This window comes from Miniopterus natalensis, chromosome 4 (genome assembly GCF_054644295.1).
Source record: "Miniopterus natalensis isolate mMinNat1 chromosome 4, mMinNat1.hap1, whole genome shotgun sequence".
Lineage (NCBI taxonomy): Eukaryota > Metazoa > Chordata > Mammalia > Chiroptera > Miniopteridae > Miniopterus > Miniopterus natalensis.
The window spans coordinates 74,447,807-74,467,875 of record NC_142084.1 but is presented as its reverse complement, the minus strand read 5'-3'; the positions used below and the strand labels follow the sequence as shown (position 1 = coordinate 74,467,875).

The 20,069-nt window shown below is 55.0% G+C and overlaps 2 protein-coding genes across 2 annotated transcripts; both read left to right on the top strand.

Annotated features, from left to right (window-relative positions):
• Positions 1-5,668: 5,668 nt before the first annotated feature.
• Positions 5,669-13,182, top strand: LGI3 (leucine rich repeat LGI family member 3). Its single transcript, XM_016221102.2, has 8 exons — positions 5,669-5,909; positions 6,775-6,846; positions 7,199-7,270; positions 7,627-7,698; positions 7,832-7,903; positions 8,559-8,728; positions 8,865-9,029; positions 10,955-13,182. Exons 1-8 carry the CDS (start codon positions 5,704-5,706, stop codon positions 11,770-11,772), a joined length of 1,647 nt encoding a protein of 548 aa, XP_016076588.1. The 5' UTR covers positions 5,669-5,703; the 3' UTR covers positions 11,773-13,182.
• A 3,071-nt stretch (positions 13,183-16,253) lies between these two features.
• Positions 16,254-19,754, top strand: REEP4 (receptor accessory protein 4). Its single transcript, XM_016221103.2, has 8 exons — positions 16,254-16,570; positions 17,333-17,405; positions 17,784-17,860; positions 17,952-18,072; positions 18,486-18,599; positions 19,016-19,151; positions 19,292-19,446; positions 19,535-19,754. Exons 1-8 carry the CDS (start codon positions 16,539-16,541, stop codon positions 19,598-19,600), a joined length of 774 nt encoding a protein of 257 aa, XP_016076589.1. The 5' UTR covers positions 16,254-16,538; the 3' UTR covers positions 19,601-19,754.
• The last annotated feature ends 315 nt before the right edge of the window (positions 19,755-20,069 follow it).

Below are 20,069 nucleotides of genomic sequence, written 5' to 3'. Positions count from 1 at the left end.
TTCCCCTCCTCAACTCCCAAGTGGAACTAGAGTCTTATATGTGCCAGTAGGGAGAGGGGACAGAGGTGAAAGACCCGGCCCCCACCTGCCAGCTGAGACCTTGGCTTTGAAGCCTGTTTGTTCCTGGCCCTCCAGAACCAAGGCCCTGATAAGCCGGCTGCAAGAGCGCCTAAGGGCCCTTGGCCTTGGCACATGAACCCTCTTGGCCCCAGCAGGAGCAGAGCTGGGTGAGCAGAGCAAACTTGCCCTTGGGCAATCTGTGCCTCTTACTACAGGTGTCTTCCTGGTGTGCCTGCCTTTCTTGTTGACACCTGCCCTTGTCACCCTGTGGCTTTCCCTGTTCTTCTGCCAGGCCAAACCTCTCAGGAAGCCAAGGGTCTGACCCAATGGGGAGTCCATCACTTTCCCCAAGAGAATTTCCCCCAAGCATAGGGATGAGCTCCAGGACAGAGTGTGAGGAGATAGTGCCTGTGGACCAGAGGGGGCACTGCTGAAGGTATCAGTGTGGGGGTTCATAAACAGTTCATAAATGCTCTGGGAGTGTCAAATTTTCACTTGAAATACTCTACCTGCCTCTCTCGTCTCCCACACTTCTGTATCTAACCTCAGACTTGCCCCCCAGCCATTCTTTTCTGAATTCTGAAAACTCTGTCCCCTCTGGTTACAAATTCTCACTTATGTGAGGTTTTCCATTTTTTGCTATGGGTTACTTTGTCAACTGAACACCCCCCCCCCCCGTGCTTTTAGTTTATTTACATTTATTTTATGCTGAATTTATTCCTGGGTCATATGTTTTTGTTTCTTCAGTTTCTTCTAGGATGTCTTTTTCTTCTTCTGAAACCTCCTCTTCTGGTTTAGGTACAAGCTGCTCTTTTTCAAAGATCATCTCAGTGTTGCAGGGGGAGCTCAGGTAGGGGGGTTCATCCACCCAGGAGCTCTCCCATCTTGGGGGCTTTGTTCACCTGGATATGCTCAATGACCAGAGCATCTACTTCTAAACCCTTCAGTTCAATGTTACTCTCTGCATTTTTAAGCTTGTGCAGTAAAAATTCAGCACTCTTTTTGGGCCACTGACCCTGTGTCCAGCCCCACTCTTTGGCCTGGGCACACCTACCACCTCCACCATTGTAACCACGAATGGCACACACTGCTTCTGTCAAGTGGCATCCTTCAGATCCTTGGTGGCTTTTTGGATATTCATACCCTTGATGGTGTGGGAAGTTGGGTAGTTTCATGAGCATTTTAAAAATGAACATGAATCGCTGGCCGGGTGGCTCAGTTGGTGAGAGTGTCGTCCCGTACAACAAAAGGGTTGTGGGTTCAATTCCGTGTCAGAGCACATAGCTAGGTTGAGGGTTTGATCCTGATCGGAACATGTATGATGGATCAGTCTCTCTTCTTCTCTATCTAAAATCAATAAAAACATATCCTCAGGTGAAGATTAAAAAAAGTGACCATGAAGATTTGGGCCTCTTGACTTGTGTGATTTTGTGGGGTCTTCTGTACCTAGTGCATGGCGAACCATTTTCATAGATCAGACTGAAGGCTTTGAATAGCAGCTTCCACCCCTGACCCTTCCTTCTTACGCCCAGATGGACTTGTGCATGGCTGCGTGTGGTGACTGCTGGGCCCGCAATCTCCTCACCCTTGAATCAGCCCACTTGCTTGGTGTTGCTGTCACCCTTCCTCTCTGCACTCCTCTTTTTATATCTTCTGATCCTAAATCTGCCCTGAGAACACTTCTCATGCAAATGAGACCCACCTTGTGGATCTTCCTCTCCCTTCTATCTGTTTCCTACTCTTTCCCCAAAGCCCTCTCTATTACTTCATTGTGTTAAACCAAGTCTTCTAATGGTGGCACCTGTTCTCTCAGTTTCCCCTCTGCTCTCTGGGCCAGGGGTGCCCTAAGGTGTTTTTCACCTCTAAACTTCATGAGTGTGTGAGTCAGAGCCCCTCACCTTGCTCCTCTCTTGGTCCCACTCCTTTATCTTCCTTATGCGGTAACTCCAACATTTCACCTATTTCTGTCCTTTGCCTGGGGGCTCCCTCACACCTAGGCTCTGCTCTTTAATCATGAGTGGACCCCCAACTCTCCGGCCCTGGCAGGTTCTCCTGTCCCCACAAGGGCCCCCTCTCCCCCTGGAGAGCCTTCAGCCTCCAGGTTGCACAACAGCATGGCATCTGAGCTGAGAGCCCCTGAGAAGCTGGGGTGGGAGGAAGAGAGAAGGAAGGAAATGTTTGCTCCCACCACACTCCTCATCTCCCAACTGCTCCTTTAAATATTTGCCTAAGCCTCTAGCAGCAAGTATCCTAGGAGGAGTGAAAGAGGGGGAGAGATCCTGAGGGGAGGGGGAAGGATCCTCTCAACTGTGTGCAGCCTCCGCTGTGTGCAGGTGCCAGATGCAGGAGACAGCTGCCTGCAGTGCCCACCCCTGCCCACCCCCAGGGCTCCTACTCCCATCCCCGGTTGTCCTGGCAACACTGGGATTGATGGGCAGACTCACACATACTGGGCCTATGCCAGGTGGGCAGTGGGCCAGTGGGAGAGCCAAGGATAAATGCAAGCATCTTGGGGTCCCTGTGGGTATCTCTAGGGGCCGCTTAGTCCAGCTTTGGGGTTTGTTCCGAGCAGGCACTGTGTGTAGGGCTTGCTATCATCACTGGGTGCAGGGAACTGGGGCTCTTTCTTGGAGAGAAGCCTCTGCTTCTGGGATCTCAGTCTCCCCTGCAGGCTGCCCTTAGGCTGTAGTTCTCCTAAGCTCTACAGCTTTTTCTTTCTTTTTGTTACTCATTTTTGCCTGTTTGGAGGTTGGGAAGGAAAGGTGCCCTCCAGTTTCGTGAGGAAAGTTCAGATGCTGGCTGGCATCAGCTTGGTAAAGGTCTTGGGAACCTTGGAGAAGGAAGGAGGGAGGGACCTTTAGCTGGGCATGCATAGTTGTCCCCTGCCCACTCCCCCACCCCCACCCCCAGCCCTCTGCTGCGGCCTTCTCATCTCTTGGCCTTTAGTCCATTTCTCCCTCCTGGAAAGCTCACCCTCAATGCCTCTCCAGCTCTCTGAACACCACCCACCTTAAAGGGCCAAGCAAGAACCAATGGCACCCACTCTATGACCTCTCGGCCCCAGCCCATGTTGTCCCATTCCTTCTCCAGAATCTTCCAGTCTCCCTGCTGCATGTTCACCTGCCACTTAGCACGCACTGTTGTTTTCATCAGCTATATGGGTGCTTTTATCTTCCCAGACTGGCTGCCAGCCAGGTGACCAGCCCGGGATCCAGCGTTTCCAAAGCTTCTTTGTCCTTGCCACAGGGCAAGGAGCATGCACGCAGACAACAGTCAATGACGACTGTCGTCATCAAACATGAGGGGGTTCCTGGCAAGAGGTCAATAGTTCATTCCTTCAGTATGTGAAGGTTTCAGTGCCTCACTGACCAGCTCTCAGATGCTGAATGAGGCAGTCTGCCTTTCTAGGCTTTAGAGTGTTCATCTGTGAAATGGGACTAGTACTGCCTGTCCTGTCCCCCTCTCCAAGCTGTTGTGAGGTTACAATGATATTGTGATGTGAAAATCCAATCTTCAAAATTATCATTATCTTAACCTCCAGAGTACCTCTTCTCACTAGATAAGGGTAGGACCCAACCTCCCCCTTTCTGCCTGTCTCTGGGTTAAAGGCTCCAAGAATCGTGACAGTGGAAAGCCCCGTGGTAGCCACTCTTTCTGTGTGTGTCTCCCTTTTTCATCCTTCCAGCCGCTCAGCTGCAAGGGCGGAACAGGATTCACTCTGCTCTTTGTGTCCTGGGCAGAGCCGTGCCAGGGACGAGCAGGGGTGGTTGCCCAGCTGCCCCAGCCACCCTCCCCACCCCCATTGCTTGTTTTCCCACAAGTTGTCATGGGGAAGGCAGGACAGGCAGCTGGACAAACAGTGGCAAGTGGGCATCAAAGGGCAAGGGCATCCCTTGCTTGAACTTAAACGCAGACCAGAGAATGCCCTGCTGGCAGAAGCTGGGGACAGCTGGGGAAGAACCTTAAACCCAGTGATCTGGGTTTCCTGGACTGGTGTGGAAAAAGCACAAGACTGTGAGCCCAGCCACCTGACTTCCAGGCTCCCCTTGTCCTGTACCTGGGAGCACTTAGGACAGTCACTCTCACCCTCACCACATACACACACCACTGAGTGGTAACATGGTATAGAGCAGCAGTTCTCAAACTTTTTGGTTTCAGGGTCCCTTAACACTCTGATCCCAAAGAGCTTTTGTGTATGTGGGTTAGTTATATGTATTTATATTTACCATATAGAAATTTACAGAGAAATTTTCAAATATTTATTAATGATTTAAATTAAAATAGCAATAATAAATCCATTATATGTTATAAATAACAAAAATTTTTAAAGGAAACTATTTTACAAAGCAAAATATATATAGAGAGAGAAGAGTATCATTGTTTTACATTTTTACAAATTTCTTTTATGTCTGCCTTAATAGAAGATACACATGTTGCCTCTGGAAAATTCCAGGGCACTCTGGGAGAGCACGAAAGTGAAAAGAGCAAGTAATGTTGTAACGTTGATAGGAAAATTGTTTTTACCTCTAACAATCCCTGGAAGGTTCTCAAGGACCATTGGGCTGCCTGGACCACACCTGATATGGAAGAATGACAGTGAATTTTGGAGCTGGGCAGAACGGGCTTAAACCCCTGCTCGGTCACTCTCTTTTTCTGGTACTATGGGCCTCACTCTCTTTATCTGTTAAAAGGGATTAATATCATCTATCTCAAAAGGTGGAGAGGATTGAGTAAGTAGAGTACACAACACACAGTAGGTGTGATAGCAAGCTTGGCTACTTTCCTCTTGGTTGGGGCCTCAGTTTCCTCATTTGTTAAACAAAGGTCTGGACTGGAAAACTTCCAAGACTCTTCCCAGCTCCAACAGGCTGTGGTTGTTTAGTGAGAAATGTTCCAGAATTCCTCACATTCCCACTCCAGCCCCAGTGACGACATTCCCCTTTCAGCTCACGCAGGCACAAAGGCGCATTCTGTTCATGAGCCGCAGAAGCACATGTGAACACAGACACACACCTGTCACCTATGACATGCCCGTGAATCTGCGGAGAGGATGTGTTCCCCCAGGGCCCAGACATACACACGGGGACACAGGTGGCCAGGGTTCCCTACGCGGTAATGCCTCACAAGGGATCTGTGCGGTGCTTGCAGAGCCAGGGGTGCACACATGCACACGGTCATGCCATCCTAGGATGCGCAGGCACCCCTCGGGCACATGCACTCGCGCGCTGACGCTCTGGGGACCAGGCACACAGGCAGATGGCGCAGAGATCGCCAGGAGGGCATGAAGCGCAAAGCAGCCAGGGCCGCAGCCACTCCCGTCTCCGGCTACTCCCAGCCGGGGGCTCCCCCTCCGCCCTGCGCGCCCCCGCCGCCTCCGCAGTCCGCGGCCGGCGGGCCCAGCTGGTCGGCCTTCGGCTCCGCTCCCCGCGCATCCACCCGAGTCGGCTCGGGAGCGAGCGGGGGGGGACCGCAGCCCGCGCCGGGGCTGGAGGAGTCGGCTCACCGTGGGCTGCGGGGCCCCTCGCTGCGGCAGCGCCAGCGCCAGCGCCAGCGGCTGCGGTGGCCGGGCGGTGCCAGCCCGCAGGGTGACAGGGCGGTGGGGCGGCCGGGCCGCCGGGGGCGGAGGCAGAGCTCGCAGGCAGCATGGCGGGGCTGCGGATCAGGCGGGGCTCTGGGCTCAGGTTGCTGGCGCTGTCTGCGCTCGGATTCTGCCTGATGCTGCAAGTCAGTGCCAAGAGGCCCCCCAAAACGCCTCCCTGCCCGCCCAGCTGCTCTTGCACCAGGGACACGGCCTTCTGCGTGGACTCGAAGGCAGTGCCCAGGAACCTGCCCGCCGAGGTCATCTCTCTGTGAGTGCCCAGCCCTGGTCCAGGGGGTGGAGAGCCAAGAGGGGGAGGAAGGCAAGGACCACTCTGGGAGTTGATGGGGAGAACCCCATTCCCCTTCTAAGGAATATGGGGACCAGGAGGACTCCAGGGTAACCTCAGGACTGAAGACTCAAGGTATCAGCCAGGCAGGGAGTTTTGCAGTCATGCAGGCTCAGCAGCCATGGCTGGGGAGAACAGGACTTCGGGGCCAAGAATGAATCATCACCACCAGCAGCATCAATGAGACCTACTGTGTGCAGGGCTCTGGACTTGGAGGGAGGGGGGTTGCTTACCCCAGCATGTGGGCCCTGCCTGTGATGTCACATCAAGGGCAGAAAGGCTTCTAGTGGGGGGAGGGAAGGAGGCAGCATGGGGAGGGGTGGGAGTGAGATACATCCACACTGGCAAGGGGCAGATGCCTGCCACCGGTCTCACCAGCCACTCTGCACACAGCCAGCCGGCCTGTCACATGCAGCAGTGGCCTCCGGGACCAGACAGGCTGTGTGGTCCTTGAGAGCAGGATGCTAATCCCTACCCCCATCCCAGGGCCCCATCCCTCCACAGCACCCAGCACACTGTGGGTGTTTGAAGGATCATGAAAGTGTGGCTAATGGAAACTTCTTTTGGCTGAGTGGGACGCTGAACCTGGGGCCGTTGGTGCTCAGGGAGGCAGTAGGGGAGGTAACGATGAGGCAGGCAGTGACGAGAAGGAGAAGACAACTTCAGGTGAGGGCCAGGTTGGTGACCTGGGAGTTTACAGGGTGAGTGCATCCAGAAGCCATTGTGCTGTCCACCTGGCACAGTCCCTACATACTCCTCACAGTACTGACTTCGGTGTCCCCTGCAGGACGCTGGTGAACGCTGCCTTCTCGGAGATCCAGGATGGAGCATTTTCCCACCTGCCACTGCTGCAGTTCCTGTATGGAAAGGGCCTTGTGGAAGGCGGGTGGTGGCCTGGGCAGGGGCAGTGGAAGGGGTGGTTGTTTACATTGGAAGCCCCGGGTGAGAGTGGAACACAAAGCAGAGATGCCATGGGGTAGACCCAGCTTGCCAGGAAAGATCTGTCCGGACTGTTTATACCCTGGGAGCAAACAGGGACCCTGGGAGTTTCTGGGACCAGAACAGCTCCTGCCTGGTCTTGCTACCCAGGCTGCTCTGGGGTTCTCTGCTGAGGTCCCGAGGGTAGGAGGCTGGGCAGTCAGGCCTTGAAGCCCAAGGGTGAGGCAGCAGGCACACCCTTGGAAACTCTAATTCTGCCTTTGTCTCTCCAGGTTACTCAACTCCAACAAGTTTACGCTGATCGGAGACAGTGCCTTCACAGGACTGTCACACCTGCAGTACCTGTGTGTGGGAAGGAAAGGGAAATGGAAAGTCCAAGGGAGGAAGGAGAAGGGCTTGGGTGGGCTGAGAGGGGAGGTTGAATGAGGAAGTCTGGGGGAGGTGAGAGCCCTTGAATCCTGTGACTGCAGGACCTGAGCAGAGGAGAGGTCATTTCATCCATCCCTCTGCCTAAACCATCCTGCCTGGATGCCCTGTCACCACGGGCTTAGTGTCACCACGGGCTTAGTGTCACCACATTTGGAATAAAAGCCTGTCTGAGGGCCATGGGCTGGACTCTAGGCATGGTGTAGGGAAACAGGTGGGGGAAGGGGGTCTTGGGATCTGGAGTGGTAGCTGAGACAATTCTCATTTCCTCCAGCTTCATTGAGAACAATGACATCTGGGCACTATCCAAGTTTACTTTCCGAGGACTCAAGTCTTTAACACACCTGTGAGTACATCCCACACATACACTGACTCATTGGATCAAAGCCCCACCGAATCCCCACCCACTCCCATCTCTGTCTCTTGTGGCCTTTGGCCTTGGTCACAATCTTCAGGTGACCCATATGTCTCTCTTGCAGCTCGCTGGCCAACAATAACCTGCAGACACTGCCTAGAGACATCTTTCGGCCCCTGGACATCCTGAGTGACTTGTAAGGCCTGAGTCCAAGGTCTTTTGACAGTGCCACAGAGGGGAGCATTCCTGGAGGGAGTGGTGTGGGAGCCAGGATTGGGAAGATCATAAAGTCTTGAGAGGCTAAGAGGGCTTGGTTTGGAGGGGGTGGGGGCTCTAAGAAGGCTAAGTAAAATTAAATATAGGTTGGTAGCCTTCTAAGTTGGGGTTCCTCAGGCATCTATAGGCCCTCTTAAAATGCACATGAGACAATATGTGTATGTTTTTCAAACATGTGCTTTCTAAATCTATGTTTGATTTGAATCTACATTAAAGTCTGATAGCAAGTCACATTCATTGATCAGTATTTATACAAGAGTCTGAAAGCCCTGGATTGTGGAAGGGTGGGAAGAAACGGGCTGCAACACAGAGTTGAGCAGGTTATACACTGCTAAAGGCACCTGGTTAAGGAGGCAATAGGGGCTGAACTCAGCCTCCACTCAGATGGCCAAGCATGTGTCCACAGGGCTGCATCCACCCCAAGGGGAACCTTTTTCTAATGGGCACAAAGATGCCACATGAGCAACCAGCAGCAGCCTTGAAAATATCTACTTCTGAAACCTTGAGGTCCTGGGTGGGCTGAACAGCTGAAAGCCTGCCTCTCTCTCTGTCCCCTCCATCACCCTCATGATCAGGGATCTGCGGGGAAACTCGCTCAACTGTGACTGCAAGGTGAAGTGGCTGGTGGAGTGGCTGGCACACACCAACACCACAGTGGCCCCCATCTATTGCGCCAGCCCGCCCCGCTTCCAAGAGCACAAGGTGCAGGATTTGCCACTGCGGGAGTTCGATTGCATCACCACAGGTAGGAGTTGCCCCTGCCTTTGCCCCTGCCTTGGACCTCAGGCTGGGAGCTAACTCCCCAGCCCCTTCCCTTGCTTGCTAAGCAACCCTTACCACTCAACAAACTCTTACTCTTCTCCCCTCACCAATCCCTGCAGATTTTGTGCTGTACCAGACCCTGTCCTTTCCAGCGGTATCAGCTGAACCCTTCCTTTACTCCAGCGACCTCTATGTGGCTCTGGCCCAGCCAGGTGCCAGCGCTTGCACTATCCTCAAGTGGGACTATGTTGAACGGCAGCTTCGAGATTATGATAGAATCCCAGGTACTGTGCCCAACCTCGCTGTTCTGGCCCCAGCTAGGGAGAGCTGAGGGGGGTGGTGGTTTCTATTGTTCTTCTCCATTGAGTTACACAAATAACATCCATATGGTAGGTTGGTGCTAAGAGGGAAATGTGGACACGATGCATTGGGAATACAAAAGAGAGGCTTGCCCTGGGCAATCAAGGAATGCTTCCTGGTGGAAGGGATGCCTACAGTGAGTCTTGAAGGATGAGGGAGAGGAAGGAATCAAAGGTGATGACCAGGTTTCTGACTTAAGTATCTGGGTGGTGCCAGTGAACTAAAAAAGAGGAGATAGTGAGTTTAAGCTGAGTCTAGAACCCTGAGGGAGACTTAGCTAGGAGAAAAAAATGTAGGAAGGATGATTTGGCAGAAAGAACAGCATGAGCAAAGTCAAGAAGATGTGCAACAGCTTATTGTGTGAATGCAGGCTTATATAAGCAACTTATATGACTACAGCATAAGGTTCAAGGTGGACAGTTGCAGGCCCAAGAGAGATGAGGACAAGGTCATTGACAAGCTTTGAGAAAGTGTGTGAGCCAATCCAATCTATATTTTAGACCACTCCCTCTGTGAGCATTGTGGAGAATGGCTAAGCATGGAGCAAGACATGTGGGCAGACCAGTAGGGGGTCAGCTGGAGCCTGGACTGAGGCAGCATCGGTGGGATGGAGAGTTATATTTAGAAAAGGGGATTGAACTGACACAAGAGGAAACAGAAAATGTAAATCACCCTATATCTATGAAAGAACTTGAAGTAATTATAAAAAAAACCTTCCCCCAATACAAGATTCAGATGGCTTCCCTAACAAACACTTAAGGAAGAAATAACACCAATATTACACAAACTGTACTAGAAAGCAGAAGGAAGGATTGACTGAACTTGGGAACTGATCAGCTGTGGATGAGGGAGGGACAGGGAGGTTTGGGGGATGGCTCCCAGGTTTCTGGTGGAAGTAACTAGATGGAGCCACAAATGGACATCAAGAACAGAGGAGGAAAGGAGGAACAGGTTAGGGGGTAGATGTGGAACTCAGTTTTGGCCAGCTGGAGTTTGAGGTGCTTGAGGGTGTCCGGGCAAGGAGAGTCTGAGCTGCAGTGGCTCAGGAGCTGGGTGATGTGGAGCTTGGCAGTCATTAGGAACTGGGCTGGCAGACTAAGAGTGCAAGAAGGACTCAGAGACTCAGGCTCAGCACAAGCTTCCCTTGGGGAGAAGGTGCGTGAAAGTGATGACTGGAAACATCAGGACAGGTGAGGAGTGTGGCCCCATATGCTTGGGTGCCTGGGAAGGGGTGAAATCAATCTAGTTGAGGACAAGTACATTTGTTGTCATACATAAAAGCCTTTCAAAAGTGGGAGCTCTTGGGAGAATGTGTTTTCATACACAACTCTCCAGAAATCAAGCTATCATTTTGCACCCAGCTATGGACTAGCTCAAACTCTCTCTCCTTCCCCTGCCTGGCCACTTGCCAGTAGGTAGCTTTGGGCAAGTCACTTAGAATGTGAGCCTCAGTTTCTTTCTGTGTGAAATGGCAAAATAATTGGGTGCATTTCAGAGTGATTAACTGGGGCAATACTGGGGCAATGTGTTCATACTTAGCACAGTGACTGCACACAATATAAATTTAATTATTGACGCTATGGTAAAGAGTCCATCAATATCTAAGGGCACCTATTTCGTGTTCGGTGTTAGTGTATATTTGAGCCCTGGGGCAAGGGCGGATGGAGGGTGATGCTGAGGCTAATTATTAGCTGTGAAGCAATTTGAGGAATGTCAGTGGGGAGGGACTACTGTAACAGAGGGACTTGGCTCCGGCCCAGGGTCAGGGCATACTGACCCTCTTTTCCAAGGCTGGGCCAGGGCACGAAGCTACCTGTGTTGCCTGACGCTGCTCCCCTGCTTCCCGCAGCCCCCTCAGCCGTGCACTGCAAGCCCATGGTGGTGGACAGTCAGCTGTATGTGGTGGTGGCCCAGCTGTTTGGTGGTTCTTACATTTACCACTGGGACCCCAACACCACACGCTTCACCAAACTGCAGGACATCGACCCCCAGCGTGTGCGCAAGCCCAATGACCTGGAGGCCTTTCGCATAGACGGTGACTGGTACTTCGCTGTGGCTGACAGCTCCAAGGCGGGTGCCACCAGCCTCTACCGCTGGCACCAGAACGGCTTCTACTCCCACCAGGCCTTGCACGCATGGCACCGTGATACCGACCTGGAGTTTGTGGACGGCGAGGGCAAGCCTCGGCTGATTGTGTCGAGTAGCTCCCAGGCACCTGTCATCTATCAGTGGAGTCGCACCCAGAAGCAGTTTGTGGCCCAGGGTGAAGTGACTCAGGTGCCTGATGCCCAGGCTGTGAAACACTTCCGGGCTGGACGCGACAGCTACCTGTGCCTCAGCCGATACATAGGGGACTCCAAGATCCTGCGCTGGGAGGGCACCCGCTTCTCGGAGGTACAGGCCCTGCCCTCCCGGGGCTCCATGGCGTTGCAGCCCTTTCTTGTGGGTGGCCGCCGCTACCTGGCTCTGGGCAGTGACTTCTCCTTCACCCAGATTTACCAGTGGGATGAGGGGCGGCAGAAGTTTGTGCGATTCCAAGAGCTGGCTGTGCAGGCCCCTCGAGCCTTCTGCTACATGCCTGCTGGGGACGCCCAGCTGCTCCTGGCCCCCAGCTTTAAGGGGCAGACGCTTGTGTACCGACACGTAGTGGTGGATCTCAGTGCCTAGACGGGTGCCAAGGCCTCTGGATTGGAGGCTGAGGGGAGCCTCTGTGCGAGCAGCGTGCATGTACACACACTCCTGGTAAGCATGGGCACCTCATGGACTGGCCCCTGGAGCCACTCATCATAGTTGAAATCAGCATGAGAACTCTTTTATGCACCAGGCAACCCAGTGCCCAAGGCCCTCCCATCTGTGGATACCCTTGGACCCCCACCCCACCTGCAGGCCCCTTCAATCTGTTGCCTTCCACAAGCTCTGGCCTGAGGAGGGGAAGGAGTGCTGGGAGGGAGGGTCTTGAGCTTCTGACCCTCTGGTCTCTCCTGTTGGTGCTCCAGGTGTCTGTTTAACCTGCTCGTGCCCCACATTGCAGCCACAACCACATCCTTCCTACTGTGGGTACATTCACCTACCGTCTGCTCCTCCTGCATGTACATACACCTGTCCACATCCCTATTTTCCTGTGCACATGTGCAGACTCAATGCTGCCAAATGGGGCCCATCTCCATTACCTTGCCTCCCTTTTTGGAGAGGGCACACAGTTCTGTCCTCCTCTGCTCATCCCTGGTGTCCACCCTGCAGTTGATAAGGGTGGTAATGGTGGTGCCCCTCTGGGCATCAGCTTGAACTCCTGGGGGCAAAGTTCCTTTGCCCAAAGCAATAACAATAGCCCTAGCAGACCATGACTTCTTCCCTCCCAGTACTGGCTCTTTTCTCACTGGAGCTTTCTTCTCTGAGTCTGTCACCATGGACAGCAGATTACCCAGACAAAAGCCTTCCTGCTTTTCTTTCCCGTGGCTGCCCCAGCCTCGGAGCCCTGCCCTGCCCCCGGTCCAGTTCCTCCTTTGGGATGTGGACCCTGCGCCGTGCTAGCTCCTTTTGCTAGTTCCAAGAGCTGGCCAGGCCAGGGACCCTGCAAACACTTGCATCATCTGGGCGGGTTCCAGGAGTAGAGCCAGGCTGGAGAGCACCCTGGGGGCTCTGGCATCCTTCCAGTCCACAGATGCACACCCCAGGGGCACTGCCTTTCAGGGCAAACTGAGTGGTAGAGGTTTGATGGCAGGGCCTGGGGAGTGACCTGGGAGCCAATCTGCTGCTGCCCTCTGCTGTGTGCTGGGGCTAGACAGCTGTGAAGTACAAGGCGAGTGGAGAAGGCATGGGGAAGGGCGGCTTTTCCCTATGCCCAGACTGTGTGAGGGGCTTCTGGTGGCAGGATGTGGGGGTTGGGGGGCACTTGGGGGCAATGCTATAATTTACTTGCTTCAAATAAAAAGTTCCCAGCCCATTGCCAACTCTCAGGTGTCCAGTGGCAACGGTGAGCAGCAGCTGTTTCATTAAGAACATAGAATGTTGTCTGTCCCTCCTGCTGGCAGGGGGCCAGTGTCAGCTTTCAGACCCCACTCCTCCCAGCTCCCTTCCCTCTGAGGGGTGAGTGGGCACCCCTAAGGTCTGCAGGTACTGAGGTTGGGAGTTCATGATGATGACACTCTGGTGCTGGGTGAGTGTGACTAGTCTCCATCACCTGGGGCTGACTCATGGCCCAAGTGTTCCTTCCTGGAGATCACAGTATTGGGGTCATTGTCTGCCCCTCTGTCAGGTCAATTCCAGTCAACATTGCCAAAGACAAGCTCAGTGGTCCTTCTCCTCCCCACCCCCTCTGCTGGACAAATGTCTGCCATCACTGCCACCCTCTGCCTTCGGTGTGAGATTTCAAGCAAGCTGGGTGCCTCAACCACGTTACTTAGCCTATTTGTATCTGTTTCCTTATCTGTAAAATGTGAATAGTCACGATACCTACCTGACAGGGTTAGTGTGAAATTTAAATGTATTCAGTATATAGTCTATTAATATATGCAAGGCCCTTCGAAGAGTGTGTGTGCCATAGAAGTATGATTTTTATTGGTCTGTAGGACTGTATGAGACACAGGTGGCTCAGAGAAGGCTGCTTTGTGTTAGAGGAGAAGCATGCCTTTTGGGGAGAACTCACATCCTTGGTCTCAAGGCCCCTGTGCCCTACATATTACCTGTAGCCTCAGTTGCCCAGCCAACCCTACCCCTGACCACTCTTAACAATGGGGGAATCTCATAGGTGATATGTATGGGTTTCCATCTCCTCAAACCACATTCATGGGCTTTTGGCTTAGCAGCGACCCCTCAGGTCCCCCAGCCACACTGTCCAGGGAATGCTTGTTCTGATTTTTCATATGGGGAATGGGCCCTCATGTTGTGCCAGGGTCAGGTTGCCAGGCAGAGTGCACTGAGTCTCCAAGACCCATTGGCACTCTGTTGCCCAGTAGAAAGATAAACATCACCCTGACTGTTGTTCCTCCTGACTCCCCCAAGATTCCTCCCAAAGATGGAGACACTTTTTTCCCTGCTCTCTACACCTGCCCTTGGAGTCATCTGTGTGTCCAGAGAGCTGCTTAGCAACTCAGTGTAACTGGATGGCTGTGTCAACAGCTCAGGACCAAAGGCCATGAGACGCAGAGTCCACTCGCTCTGCCAAAGCTGAGGAGGGTGACACCCCCCCAGCCGCCAGCCTCATGCCCCTCCATGCTGAGCCCTGCTCTCAGCAGCAGACTTCTCACGTCTTGTGCCTTAGATTTCCCAAGCACAGTCATCAGGATCAGGAGTCTCCCTGTGAGAGACCGTCCCAGCTGGCAGGGCTTAGAGTGGGCACAGAGGAGCTCTTCCCCAGCAAAGGAGGGTAGAGAGAAGCCTGTGATGCTGGGGTCACATGGTGACTCTGGAAGACAGCTGGTGGGAGAAAGCTGTTCCTCAGCAGGTACCAGAGAACCCGAGATTCACGTGTGCAGTCAGCCCAGGCATCCTTACCTCCCAAAGCATAGACATTTATGCAAACCCCCACCCCCACCCTGCTCCTCCTGAGCTGGTCCCCTACTGAGTCAGTCACATCTTTCTTCTCCAAGGACTCTGCCTAGAGATGGATGGTTGGATACCAGACCTTGGCATTTCTTATTCTTCCAAAGCAGAATGGGAGCTAGGCCGGGGGTGAGGGGGTGGTTAGGCGAGGAGAGGCAGTAGGGCCTCAGGGAAGCTTCTCCTGTGGGCCAGTTTCACTGTTAGCTCTCACACCCAGCAACACCTATAAAAATGATGATAATAATTAAGTATAATCACAATATGTTTTTATTTATCTATTCCCAAGTAGCCTACTTTCCCTGGCCCCCATCATTACCTATTTCATCCTTCCAAGGGGGTGGTGGGCGTTAAATGTGGCTCTAATAAAAAGTAATAACTGCCCGTTTCCCACCCCCACAGCTCTGCTGTCATCCTCACCTCAGCCCTGCGAGGCAGAGGGGAGGCTGCAGGGTGTGGGAGGATGCTGTGCTATCCATTTCCAGAGGGGGGAAGGAGGCACTAAGCAGGAGAGGGACACAGAATGCAACCCCATGTGGAAACTTGTAGAAGCAGCAGAGTTTGCCTTCTCTTTGGAGCCTTTCGCCTTCTTCCAGGTGTACACCTGCCTCCCAGAGGAGCTTCTTCATTCCCCGTTCCCTCTCAAAGCCACCTGTAGATGACTGATCCAGCCAAGCATTGGTCCACCTGCCACCAGATGACGCTGGGCAAGTAACTTTTCATCCCTGAGAGTATTTCCTAATTTTTTTTTTTTTTAAAGGATCTTTGTAAACATCAAGACCCTGCACACAAAAATGCACTACAAAATGGCAAATGGTGATATTATTAAGCTCTCAGGGATATTTGTGTTCTTGGCTCAGAGGAATAGGTGGAATTTCAAACTTCTGGTGAGGAAGGCACGGCGGCTGGGGGCTTTGCCCAGAACCTCTCAAATCCTCCTGTCAGCCTGCCCAGCGCTGTGGGCTCTGGCAAGGGACCCAGACCGAAGTTGGCTCCTGAAGCCCGCCCTCCCGGGGTAGGAGGATGGGGGCGATGAGTGCCCCAGGTTCCCTCTCCCCATCTCCTCCCGCTTTCCCCATCCTGAGCTCTGGACCCAGCGAAGTAAGACCCGGATCTGCTGGGGCTCGCCAAGCGTCCTTCCAGCTTGCGCCCGAGCCTCGAAGGGTGCACCTCCACCCATCTCGTGCCCGCGCCCATTTCACAGACGGGAAAACGAGGCAACGCGGGAAGCCGCGGATGAGCCAGCCGCGTAACCTCTGGAGTCCGAATCTCCTTCGCTTCCTCCACCTCACCCTAACCGCCCCACCACTTCGTCGTCGCTGGCCATCCCCTAATCTTTCCAACCAAGGGGCCCCACCTGCACGGAGGTCGGAGGACCGCCGCCCTTTAAGGCGCGGGCCGCGCGCCGCCCGGCCTCGCCCCGCCCCCTGCGGGCCGCACTGCGCCTGCGCCGCGCGCGGGAGGCGCGGGGTTGGGCAGATCCCAGTTCCCTGCAACTTTCAAGTGAGCGGTAAACCCCGCCCCGAGGCTGCCGCCGGCCGCCTGCTGCCGGGACCCGGGGAGTCGCGCGAGCGAAGGCCACCCCCCGCCCCCTGCGGCCCGAGACCCGCGGCGGCGAGCGCCGAACTCCCGGTGCTCCCGTCGGACGTGCGCGTCGTGGCCTCAACTGCCGGGCGGCGCGGCCTCGCGGAAGAGCGCGCCTCCCGCGCTGGCTCCACGTCGGCCGCCCGGTGCCCGGCCTCCTCGGCGCAGCCGGCCGGTCTCGCCCTGAGCAGCGGGGCAGCTGCGGGCTCCGCCGCCGCCAAGCGGCCGTGCGAGCGCTCGTCCCGTTCCCGCCCCTCCGCTGATCGCCCCCGTTCCAGGCCCGGGGCTCCCCGCGCCTCCGAGGCTGCAGGATGGTGTCCTGGATGATCTGTCGCCTGGTGGTGTGAGTATGGCCGCTCGCACACCCCCTCTCCCCGCCCCCGGGGTGAACCCTGGGAATGTCTGGTGGGAAAGGGGTGCTCCTGAGCTCCTTCACCCGCAGCACTCACCGCAGTGGGTAACGGATCCGCGGCCCGCACGCGGCACCGGGCCCCGCGGGCTCGTCGTCCCAGCCCCCAAAGCCTCCTTGGCTGATGGCGACCCCTCCTGCGCTCACACCCCCGCAGACGGGTGCGGGGTGGAAGGCCACAGGCTGGCCCTAAGCCCCTTGGCACACACCAGGTGCTGTGGCATGTTGTGAGCGGAGTTCCCAGGTGCCTGCCTCCCATCTGAGCAGTCACATGACTCACCACCTCCCCACTGTGCCATACTCATCGCCTTCCAGTACTTCAGTACCTGGCGCGAAATCCCTGTCTGCAGCCTGGCAGCGTCAGGCCTGGCGGCCCTGGGCCTGATCGCACGTCCGTGGGAGGGGAGGTGCTCTCACCACCTCAGTAGCCTGCCTCCCACCCACCGTGTTCAGTGGCTTTGTGTACCTGTGCACCCAAAGGCCACAGTGCAGGACTGGACAGGCTTGGGATGTTTGTAAACAGCAGGGTGGGGAGGTGGCCTCTAGGGCACTGACTCAGATGCAGGTTGTGCAAGCCAAGCGGGAAGAACAGGGTAGGCACTGTCACCTTGAACCTGTGGGGGAGGTGGCCACCTGTGGGGGGCAGGGCATGGTGCCCCTCACACTCCCCTTCTGCTTTTTCGGCCGCTCTTCCAGGCTGGTGTTTGGGATGCTGTACCCAGCTTATGCTTCTTATAAGGCTGTGAAGACCAAGAACATTCGTGAATATGTGAGTGTGTTGGCTCAGGTGGGGCGGGATGACAACCTTGGAGGGGGTATGGTAGATTTAGGGAGGTGGGGAGAGTCTGAACTGACCTCCCTCTCCTCCAGGGGCATAAATGGCTGACAGCTGCTGAGTGGAATGAGTGTGGATGGAGGGCGAGCCGTTGAGGTGCCTCTGTAGGAACTTGTGGGGGAAGCCCGCTGGGGCTGGGCACAGGAATGAGTGGCAGTTTCTCAGAGGCATCTCTCTAGGGCCATCCAGGTGCCAGGGGAATGCAGCAGGACAGGCTCTCTGGCATCTCAGGGCTGGATCAGTCTGGGACAGGGGAGTTGGCTCTGTAGGCTCAGGTACTGGCCTCTGACCTCTCTGCTCCCCCACCTCCAGGTCCGGTGGATGATGTACTGGATTGTCTTTGCACTCTTCATGGCGGTGGAGGCCTTCTCAGACATCTTTATTTCCTGGTATGGGAGCGGGGGCTCTGTGGGCCATGGGAGGGGCTGTCTACCCTCAAACTGGCTCTATGGCTGACCTTGTCTCCCTGTGCTCTGACAGGTTCCCTTTCTACTACGAGATCAAGATGGCCTTCGTGCTGTGGCTGCTCTCGCCCCACACCAAAGGAGCCAGCCTGCTTTACCGCAAATTTGTCCACCCATCCCTGTCCCGCCATGAGAAGGTATTCCAGGGGGAGGCAGGGACGTAAGCGTAGGGGCAGGTGTGAGGGAAAGGGCCCTGACTCAGAGTTCAGGACACTGGGACACCTGGGTTCTAATCCTAGTCTGTGAGACCTTGACAGAGCCTAGCCTTCCTCTTCTGGGATAATCTAGCAGGGGCACATGTGAGTGGCCTTTTGAGAGAGTGAAAAGTCAGCTGGAAGTTGGTTTGGGAATGGGAGGGGGAGGCTGGAGCATGGCTATTCATTGAGGTGTAGGACTAGGTGGATGGGTGGGGAGCCCTGCTCTTGGTGTGGTAGCCAGCTCACTATGGGTGGTGGTGGGCTGGCAGGTGTGGTACTCAGTGACTTCTATGGGTCTGCAGAGGAAGAGTGATTCGGACTGTTCTCTGAGTTCTCTGTGCCCTGGTCCGTAGGAGATCGACACCTACATTGTGCAAGCCAAGGAGCGCAGCTACGAAACGATGCTCAGCTTTGGGAAGCGGGGCCTCAACATTGCTGCAACAGCAGCTGTGCAGGCTGCCACCAAGGTGCCCTGGGGCCCAGCCTCCGTCAGACCCCCACTTCCACTCCCAGTGCCTTTTGGGCAAGTTCAGCCCTCTGTCAGTGAGCCCAGAGATGACAGCTGTCCATAGCAGGGAACAGGGGTGAGAGGTGACAGGTGTGGTGTTGGCAGGAGCATGGAGCTGGAAGTTCACACTTCCCTGGCTCTGACACTGACCGTGAGCAGCTGCTCCTGCTCTCTGGGCTTTAGTTTCCTGTTGGTGCCACAAAGACCTGGGACTAGAAGGTTACTGAGTTGCTCTCAGTTCTGAGGCCTTTGCCCCAGTGATTATCTTTAGGTCAGCCCTTGATTTCCCTGGGCAGCTTCCCTGGCTAAGACTCTTTCCTATTAGGAGCCCTGCCTCCTCCCTCAGGTGATACAGTGGCTCCCCCTTCCTTGCAGAGTCAGGGTGCGCTGGCTGGAAGGCTGCGCAGCTTCTCCATGCAGGACCTGCGCTCCATCCCCGACACCCGTGCCCCCAACTACCAGGATCCGCTCTACTTGGAGGACCAGATGCCCCGCCACAGACCACCCATTGGTGAGTGGGCAGGGGGACTCAGAAATGTCCCAAGAGGGCTGGCTTCTTCCATGCAAGCTGTGGCTTCCCCCAGGGCTCAGCCCCAGACCTTCAGACTATAAATGCCCAACTTTGCCTCCTCGGCCTCCCTCTTCACACAGCGTACAGAGCAGGGGGCCTGCAGGACACCGACACGGAGGAGGAGTGTTGGTCAGATACAGAAGCAGTGCCCCAGCCGCTACCCCGGCCCCGAGAGAAGCCTCTGAGCCGCAGCCAGAGCCTGCGCACGATCAAGAAGAAACCGCTGGTTCGAGAGGTCAGTGGTGAGGAAAGCAAGAGGGAGGCAGGCTGCTGTGGTAGGTCAGCCTGGACCCCTCATGGTATGCCTGCTCTCTCTCCCACAGGGCACCTCGCGCTCCCTGAAGGTCCGGTCAAGGAAGAAGACTGTGCCCTCAGACATGGGCAGCTAGTGAATACAGAGCCTGCCCAGTTTTACCTCATGCCCTGCAGAGCACTAGGGGCTGTTTGGAGGGGCCCTCTGGCTGCACATCGGGCCTGCCTGCACCAGCTGCCCAGGCTCTGCCCTCCTGGCTCCTGCTGTTGGTTACGGGCCAGGGCAGGTGCCAGGGATGACCTGAAATGTACCAAAGCTGGCGGGGCCCAGGGTTCTATTTATAGTCTTTTTCATTCCTCTGCCTTTGCAGGGATGGGACCAGAGCCTTCCCCAGACCCCTGCGAATGAAACCAAAGCCCACCCAGTTGTTTATTCCCTCTTGTCCTTCAAAGTACTTGACAGCCTTCTCCAAGGCCTCGTGTGTGTGTTCTGGTTGTGTGTTTTGTGTTGGTGAATGAGGTCAGGTTTGTGCAAGTTTTGATAAATAAATATGTAAAAGTATTCTGCTTCTCCCGGTTTGTATCCCCAGTCCTCACAGCACACAT